At 34.7% G+C, this 9,472-nt stretch overlaps 1 protein-coding gene across 2 annotated transcripts in view; it reads left to right on the forward strand.

The window, feature by feature from the left end:
- Nucleotides 1-9,472, forward strand: part of LOC106463000 (latrophilin Cirl-like) — an 84,410-nt gene that overhangs the window by 46,595 nt on the left and 28,343 nt on the right. For both annotated transcript variants that reach the window (XM_022390401.1, XM_022390402.1), the window contains exons 4-5: nucleotides 6,028-6,324; nucleotides 7,439-7,588. In XM_022390401.1, coding sequence (XP_022246109.1) covers nucleotides 6,028-6,324; nucleotides 7,439-7,588 — 447 coding nt within the window. The remainder of the gene's footprint in view (nucleotides 1-6,027; nucleotides 6,325-7,438; nucleotides 7,589-9,472) is intronic.

Genomic DNA, 9,472 nt, shown 5'->3' on the forward strand with positions numbered 1-9,472 from the left:
AAATTCAAAAGAAACCAATCGATTTAAAGAGTCGAACAAAGTCCTAGTGTCGGCGGGAGCTACTGGCTAGGTGTTTTCCTTTCCTTTTTCCTTTGGTCAGTAGTTTAAAGTTTGGAACAGTCAGTGCTTTAGCTAGAAAAAAATTATAATCCGAGAAAACTTTTAAAGCAAGATAACAACACTAGACATTTTTTTTTATTCTCTATAATTTTGGGAGCAATATGGCTAAAGCCTTGTCATCCGCTCCAACTCACTCACCACACTATGGGGATTGCTATACCTCTGTACTAGGGGTCTCTGACCTGTCTGCTTAGTTCACGTGCGCATGAGGTGCCTGCTATTCACGTTGAAAATTCCAGTTCCTTCTCGTAGATTTGCTCACTTAAATCATCAATGTTCATCCGCCTTGTTGTTGTAAACGCAGAAAATTGTTGGAAACAAAGCTGAAGGAATAACACTGGTCCTAATTCAAAACAATATTAATTAACTTTTTGTGAATCAAATTATTTATGTTGTCTCTCTCACACGTTAATTGACCTTTGCAAATAGTAGTAGTTGAACATTTGTGTAATATATTTATTTCTGGCAATGCAAAAGAGACTTACAGTGATGTGAATAAACTTACATTTAATATCAAACTGTATTTGAAACCTTCTACAATACCTAATTATTAATAATTGAAAAATATTGTTGTACTTATCTATGAACATGTAATGCTGATATAAGAGAACCAGAGTTTAGTAGCTGCTTAAGAAGAAAGAAAGAAAAAAGGAAATCAGACATCTAAGTTTAGGAAGATATCCCACTGTTCTCATCATAACATACCACTTGTGAACGTAGTTATCATTGGTTATGTACTGTTTTTTTTTAAGTTTTTGTTGTGGTCCCTGTTTTTGATGCTATATAGTCAAATGTGTAATACACACGTCCAGTCAGTTTTTTTTATCAGCTATAGTTACATAAATAAAGTTAGATCCGTGTGTCAAAATATAGTAAAATGTGTAATACACACGTCCAGTCAGTTTTTTTTTTATCAGCTATAGTTACATAAATAAAGTTAGATCCGTGTGTCAAAATATAGTCAAATGTGTAATACACACGTCCAGTCAGTTTTTTTTATCAGCTACAGTTACATAAATAAAGTTAGATCCGTGTGTTAAAATATAGTCAAATGTGTAATACACACGTCCAGTCAGTTTTTTTTTATCAGCTACAGTTACATAAATAAAGTTAGATCCGTGTGTTAAAATATAGTCAAATGTGTAATACACACGTCCAGTCAGTTTTTTTTATCAGCTACAGTTACATAAATAAAGTTAGATCCGTGTGTCAAAAATCTGAATTTTTTCTTCTACCTTCTTTCCATTAAAAAATTTCAACACACAAAAAAAGTTTGCAGTAATTTGTAAAAATTGTTAATTGGTTGTTAAGCACAAAGTTACACAAAAACTGTTTGTGCTCTGCTCACCACGAGTATCTAAATCCAATTTTTAGCATTGAAGGCTTGCAGACGTATCACTGAGCCATTGAGGGACTTTAAAAATAGTGAAAGTTTGTGCTGATACATAGGATATTTATTTTTATAGGCCCTAGAAAATGATATTAAATATAAATTAATGTGCATGTGTTAACTAAGTTATAAAACACCCAAATCACCAGATATCAGGCTTATAGCCAAACCAGATTTTTTATAGTTATACTAACCGCTACCGAGTAGTTGTAGTGTATATTAACTTCAAATTGTAAGATTTAACCGCATTACTTAGCTTCACAAAATCCCTGTCTGCTGCCCAAAGATGTAAATCGCTAAACTTCGAATTATTAGCACCCATTAATACTGGTATTTATCAAAAGAGTTTTCGATATGTATAAATGTATTTATAGCCGGACTCGATCATTTCTTTTGCTTTATAATACAAACCTCTGTGGACTAGTTTACAATAAAGTGCTTAAAACCGTGTTAGTCTGACTGCGGTATTTCATGACAGTTGCTACCCTAATTGGACCAATGCTTTATAATTACATAATTGATTTGATTTGTAAAATACCTAGAATTCCTTGTGAGCGTCATATTGATTCTGAAGTTAGAAGAGCTGAGATGACCTATTTTATAGTGGGTACGTAATGCCAGGACCCACGATATACGAAGAAGCCGTGGACGGTAGATGACGCCTGTTGCCTGTAGACTTAAAACATGAGTCACGCAATTCAAAAATGCACTCAGTGGGTGAAAGGTTCGTTTTAATGATAATGATAGCACATTTATTATCGTTAAACTTGCGTGACCACTAGCATAATTTAAGTTTCTCTTTTGCGTGGAAGGTGTAGACTGTGTAAAACGCTTTTAGAACTGGCTATCAGGTAATGGCGTTACATTACTTAATTTAGGGCTTTATTTTGGTTGCACTACGTTCCCATATCTTTCTTCATATTCAGTGATAACGAAGTATATTAACCTGATTTATTTTTTTCTCCGTTTCGTTTCTTGAACATTTCGTACGAAACAGTATAAGTTATTCAATTATAGGATCTAAAAAAAAGAAGAGTAATAAAAACACTTTTTTTTCCCAAACCAGTTCGTTTTGGTTCTGGTTGAACGATGCGGCGTTTTTCTTATATGTAATTATACGTTTTTATTTTTTCAGAGCTGTGACTGCGACATAATTTTTTTTCTTTCATCTTTTAAACCAGACTGGAAAATTTATATTTTCCTTTTTTTTTTAGAACAGCAAATGGCAACTCGTTTTACTGTAGGATGGACACGTGATTTGGGTGTAAATTAGTTGCTATAGCACCTAGACTAAACATCAGCATTTCTAGCTCCGTTTTCATTTGGGTTGGCCCGGCATGGCCAGGTGGTTAGGAGCGCTCGACTCGCAATCTGATGGTGTTGGGTTCGAATCCCAGTCCCACCAAATATGCTCGCTCTATTAACCGTGTGCGCTAGTCAATCCCACTAGTCGTTGGTAAAAGAGTAGCCCAAGAGTTGGCGGTGGGTGGTGATGACTAGCTGCCTTTCCTCTAGTCTTACACAAGTATCCACGAATGAATTAATGAATAATTATAAATGAAATAATTATCCTTTTTGTTCTTTACATTTTCCGGAAAAAAAGAGAAATAAAAGTATGATATTATTTATGGAAACCATCAACTCTTTGGGCAGGATAACACAGTGTAATTAGGTTAAAGTTTTCGACACCATCATAGTGGGTCATTATTTCCACACTTTTAAGTTTGTTCTAAAGTCATTTAGCAACGTGTTCGCTGATTGATAACGAAACAGACAGCTGTTGAGTTTACCTTTCAATGAATCACAATTTGCACTTCCCGCAGGGACTAAAAACTGGGTGGGGGGTGGTGGAGACAAGGCTGTTGTAATATATTATGAGACTTAATACATCATTGACCTTCCCGAGAAGAAAACGGAACCCAAAGTGAGACATACTGGAAATGTATTCCTGCTTTTGGAAGTGCAATCGGGAAAAATTAATAAAATAACTATTTTAGTGTGATCGTTTTTATATAATCGTGCATAGGTGACATTTTGCTACTCACGAGTTAAAAAAAAACAACAACAATTTTAAAACAACAAATATACGACATTTGTTCATATTTTTCTTTCTTGTGATTGTAATATTACTTATTTTAACTGATATTAACAAAGCAGTGATAATTCAAATAACTAAATGTCTAGTCACAGCAGACAACCCAGACATTAAATTCGATATATTATTTCGATGTGTCAGATTGTTTAATTGCTAGATACTTTTAATATATTTCAGTTATATATTTGGTTCTTGCAGAAATATTTTCTCCCTCTTCAGACATGGGTTGTTTCTTCGACTTTTTAACTATTATATTCTTAAGAAGGGTTTTTGTTCTGCTTTAGGTATTTTCGGTGGTGAAACGTCAATATCCCGCTGTATATGTTGTTTCGTTCTTTAAAATAATGCCACTGTTTCAGATGTAACAAATTACTCAGTTATTTTAAGGTTTACTTATACCACGCAGACGATATTGTACAAAGGGTTCGAGTAAGTTTTATTGAAACGATTTTGAATAAGCAAATCAGCAAGCCACGTGATAACTAGAGTCGATATAAAATCATCGTGGAACGGCATGTATTGTAACTGCATTTTGATAGTGCTCGACGCTCGTAGGTAGTGTAATGGAATCGAAATTTAATCGTTTTTAAGAAGGATATGAAAAAAGCTCTTTACGACGCGATATAAAGAGGGTTCAAATCGTGGAATTAGAATTTCCAAGACGAGGGTATCTCTCGTACTTAATGGCGTTGTAAAACAAAGGAATTGTGATCAACTTCGGACACCAGAACCATCCATATAGAGACGTACAACAAACAGTATCCCAGCCATGGCAACAAAGTTCGGCGTTTTGTAAACGAATACTTTTACTACCGGTAGAGTCCACATGTTATAATAGAATACTTTTACTACCGGTAGAGTCCACATATAATAATAGAATACTTTTACTACCGGTAGAGTCCACATATAATAATAGAATACTTTTACTACCGGTAGAGTCCACATATAATAATAGAATACTTTTACTACCGGTAGAGTCCACATTTATAATAGAATACTTTTACTACCGGTAGAGTCCACATATAATAATAGAATACTTTTACTACCGGTAGAGTCCACATATTACATCATATTGAGTAATTTTATGCCTTCTACCTCTAACAATGCTCACTGGAAAGATCCGAGACAACAATCGAGTATTTGTGTGGTTTAAAATCATGGATCCACAAACAACTTAGCGCAGAAATAATTTAGAAAAATGTTTTGAAAATGGGGACCACGTCAGTATTTCTAGGGTTATGAAAGGAAACGTTTGATGTCAAAGTTCTTTTTCGTGCTTGTTTAAAACCAGCTGAATATTCCTAGTGGCTCAAATTCTGTTACCAGAAAAATAATTCATAATTGGAGAGGTTTGTTTGTTTGTTTGTAATTAAGCACAAAGCTACACAATGGGCTACCTGTGCTTTGCCCACCACGGGTATCAAAACCCGGATTCTAGCGTTGTAAGTCCGCAGACACACCGCTGTGCCACTGGCGGGGGGGGGGGTAAATGAAGAGGTGCAGGAGAATAATTGTCAGTTGTCTAGACTGAGGTGTTGTGGGCCTATTTTGTCTAGCATTTTATAACAAGCATTTTGCCCCCAGTGGCACAGCGGTATCTCTGCGGACTTACAACGCTAGAATCCGGGTTTCGATACCCGTGGTGGGCAGAGCACAGATAGCCCATTGTGTAGCTTTGTGCTTAATTACAAACAAACAAACAACCAAGCATTTTGTTTGGGCTTTTGGCACTGTAGGTCAGTGCCTAGCGCCGCCCATGCCTTAGGGCATGTTCAGATTGATTTGATCTTTGACAAAACGCATTTTTTAATAACAGAACTTTGACATTTTATTATGAATATCACTGATAGATACTGAGAGTTTTCATTTGATTTATAATTAAAATAATTCATTATAAAGAAAATAACAGATCCGGCAAAAATACCTTCTCAGGTGCCCTTTGCCCAGTGTTATCTATGTAGATATTAATTCCCTGTCAATGTTGAATGCATGAATATAGTCTGTGTTATAAAGCTTCATTTGTTTTAAACATAAAGACAAGTTGCTTGCTCTTTATTTTGTTTATTTGTTTGTTTTTTAATTTCGCGCAAAGCTACTCGAGTGCTATATGCGCTAGCTGACCCTAATTTTGAAGTGATAGACTAGACGGACGGCAGCTAGTCAATACTATCCATTGACAACTCTTGGGCTACTCGTTACCAACGAATAGTTGGATTGGCCATCACATTATTATGCCCTGACGGCTGAAAAGGGCCTAATAATGTATTTAAAAATGGCATTTTTTATATAATAACAGTGTTCCTAATCACATCTAAGGTATATAGTGTAGTAACTGCTAATCAAGTGATTTGGAGACTATTTAGTAGTTTGATTTTTGATATTTCAGTATTTTAAAAATCATGTCAAGTCTTATATTTTTCAGAATTTACTCCCTCGTCATCTACAACATTATCAACGACATCTTCCACATCCACCAGACCACCAATAATAATACCTTCAACAAGACCTAAAACAACAACAACAACATCTACGACGACAACGACGACAACCCCATCGACAACTACAAGCACAACAACAACAACAACGACGACGACGACGACAAAACGTCCTACTACTACAACAACTTTATCCACAGTTGCCACATCTTTTTTCAAACCTTCATCTTCAAGCTCAGATAGTTCTTTCGAATATGAGAAAACATTTACTAGATTTCAACCAGGTGAGTGTTCAGGTTAGAGTGTTGTCCTAGAAAAAATTACCCAACAACCTTTCAAATTTGTGATGAAGTAGCTTGGTCAATAGAAAAATGAACAGAATACATAAAACTTTCTTGAAAGATGTGGTCAATTTAAGAGTCTTTAATTGTAATTGTTTCATCATGTTAGTTTGTAGAAAGTGTCACTTTTACATTTGGCTCTCAATAAACTTCATTCGTCGCGTTTATGTCGAGACGTACTGCACTGCCCCCTACATCTGATCTTTGTTACACCTCTCATTTTACTTTATATTTAAACATTCTTAGAAGTTATTTCAATGTGTCATTATTTTTAAATTGTAGCACATAAACGGGGAATAATTAGATAAGTTTAAGAATATCTACAAACATTTGTCCTTCGTGAATAAATGACAGATTTTATAAGCGAAAAAAAAAAATCTTGCAAACTATTTACTAGTAAGATCCCATGTTTGAATGTGTACTTTTACCAAAATCTTTAAACTATCCAAATAACCTCCAATCAATATCTATCTTCACAAGAAATTTTGTGTGTGTTTAATATTTTCTGTAATAAGAAAAACCTGAAGCGACACTAATGTGTGAATTTTCGGACAACTGATTTCGTAGTTTGAACTACTTCACAAAGAAACCAATGTAATTTAAATCAGGGGTGTCATTTCACAAAAAGATTTGGGGGAGGGGCAAAAAATGGTGATCTCGCGCGGTCTCCCCCCAATTAAGTTGGAGGGGGGCCGTACGCTATGGTGTAATTTGCGTATATGTATTAATCCGGACTGACTAGAAATGTCTCACATAAACTGCAACGCCCCCTGTTCCTCAAATAACGCCCCTGCTTTAGACAATTATTTTTAATATTTGTATTATTCTATCATTTCTTATTTCTTCTCGTATTTCTGTCGTCTTATATATTTTCATGTTTGAAATACCAGTTTTGAGTACAATACCTTATGCTATAAAGTAAAAAATAAAATAAAAACGCAAAAAAAACTTAATAAAACACTTGCTAAAGATAAACCGTTTATTTATTTATTTCGGGTGGTTAAAATGTGTAGTAGGTTGAGTTGTAAGTTATTGACTATATATTTATTTAATATAGAGACGATAACCCTATATCAAAGTCCATCACCGCCGCCAGCAGTATATAATGGTGCACAGTATTGTCCACCGGTCATCTTGAGGCGCATTCATTGGAACTGGACAAGGGAAGGACAAATAGCTATAGAAAAATGTCCCGATGGTTCAATGGGTACGTCTGTTTTGAAACCAAAACCTCCAAACATACACTGCTGCCTTTTTTTTCCCTCTCTTCCGCCTTCTCATTGTCTTATTATATTTGTTTTTAGTATTTTGTTTTCGATTGATAAATTTCCTTTTATCTTTCAGGCAAATTTTTTTTCATTGTATTCCTTGTACTTCACTACTTTATTTTTATGAATCATAATCATTATGTTGTTTTCCCATTTTTACATAATTGTGTCTTCAATATTTCCGTTATTTCATCTCTGTCGTTGATTTTGTTTTTTTGCAGTAGATATCTGACTGAAGTTTTTTTTCTTTTGTACTGGTGGTGTTCTTTTGTGTATTTTATTTAAGTTATGTAAATTCACTATTAATGACAAGTTATCTTAGGACATGAAAAGTTGCTTTCTCTATATGTTATTGTAACAAACATCCATAAAAACTGTAAGACATAAAATGTGAAACTCCAATTTTGCATGTATCTCCCCATGGATTCAATAAACTTCCTTACCACATTTTGGTAAAGATCCATCTACAGGGGTGAAGTAGCGGTAAAAAACGCCCATAGAAACCGCAAAATGCAAACTTAATAATTTGTATGTACCCCCGCATTGACCTATTGAACCTGCACACCAATTTTGATGAAGATCCATCTACACCCTGCGAAGTAGTTACATGGACATACAACTGATAATACTATTATATTTATATATATATATATGTGTGTGTGTACAATACAAAGAAACAAAGTCTGTGTATAGTTATAATCTGACTTAATAGTTTTAAAATTCGAGTAATTCAAACAAAGTTACTTGAAACTACGTTATTCAAGGAATTTGATATATTAGTGGGTTTGATAATTGATTTAATTTAAAAATACTTAGAAATAGTTTTCAAGAACTGGTATTGTTGCCAGAGCAGAAAAAGAGAAGAAAAAAAAAACTAAGGAAGCAGGTGTTTGTGAAAATAAGTCGTAATTGAGGCTTAAAGTCTTTACAAGCCAGGAAATATGAGACTGTTTCCGCACGGAACACTGGAAATAAAACGCAAATTCAAACCTAGTAATTCTATCACTCTTGAAATGAGGTCATCTAACCTCCTAATATCAATGTATCGAGTTAACTTCTTGCTATGCTGGGCCTTTTGAACACATTACGACAGGCTTCTCTTTTTTTCTTTCAATAAGCTTAAGCCTAAAGTCACGTAAAAACATGGGCGTGCTTGGATGGATGTTGTTGTGTAGATTTCACTCACGCCCCTCTTTTAGGTTATCGGTACTAATTTAGTCGCTACAGCACCAAGACCTTTTAAGTTTAATAATATTTTTATACGTATTTATGCAGTAGTACAAAATGTCTGCGAAAATGGGTTTTAGCATAATAAAAAACAGTGATTCCAGTTAAGATCAGATTAACTTGTTTTATTATCGTTGTTTTAACGCAAAGCTACAATGAATGGGTTATCTGTTCACAGCAGGGAATCGAGCCCCGGATCTTAGCTTTTTAAGTATGTAAACTTACCGCAGACCCACTGGGTGACGTCAGATTAACGCACGGACCTGTAGGATCCCAGAAAATCTAATAAAATAACATTATTGAAATGTAAATGAATATTTTCTTAACAATTTGCCCCCTAGTGGAACAGCGGTATATCTGCAGACTTACAACGCTAGAATCCGGGTTTCGATACCCGTGGTGGGCAGGGCACAGATAACCCATTGTGTAGCTTTGTGCTTAATAGTCCTGAAATAAAAGGCTCATTATTATTATTATTAGAGAGCAAGGTCTACTTTTTTCTTTCCTAGCTTTATTGTCAAAATTGTACAATGCACTGGTATTGTGCTTTAAACAGATCAGTACAACTTGTTTTCATGCAAGATTGTGACATGCTG

Source organism: Limulus polyphemus, unplaced genomic scaffold, assembly GCF_000517525.1.
Source record: "Limulus polyphemus unplaced genomic scaffold, Limulus_polyphemus-2.1.2 Scaffold1297, whole genome shotgun sequence".
Classification (NCBI taxonomy): Eukaryota; Metazoa; Arthropoda; class Merostomata; order Xiphosura; family Limulidae; genus Limulus; species Limulus polyphemus.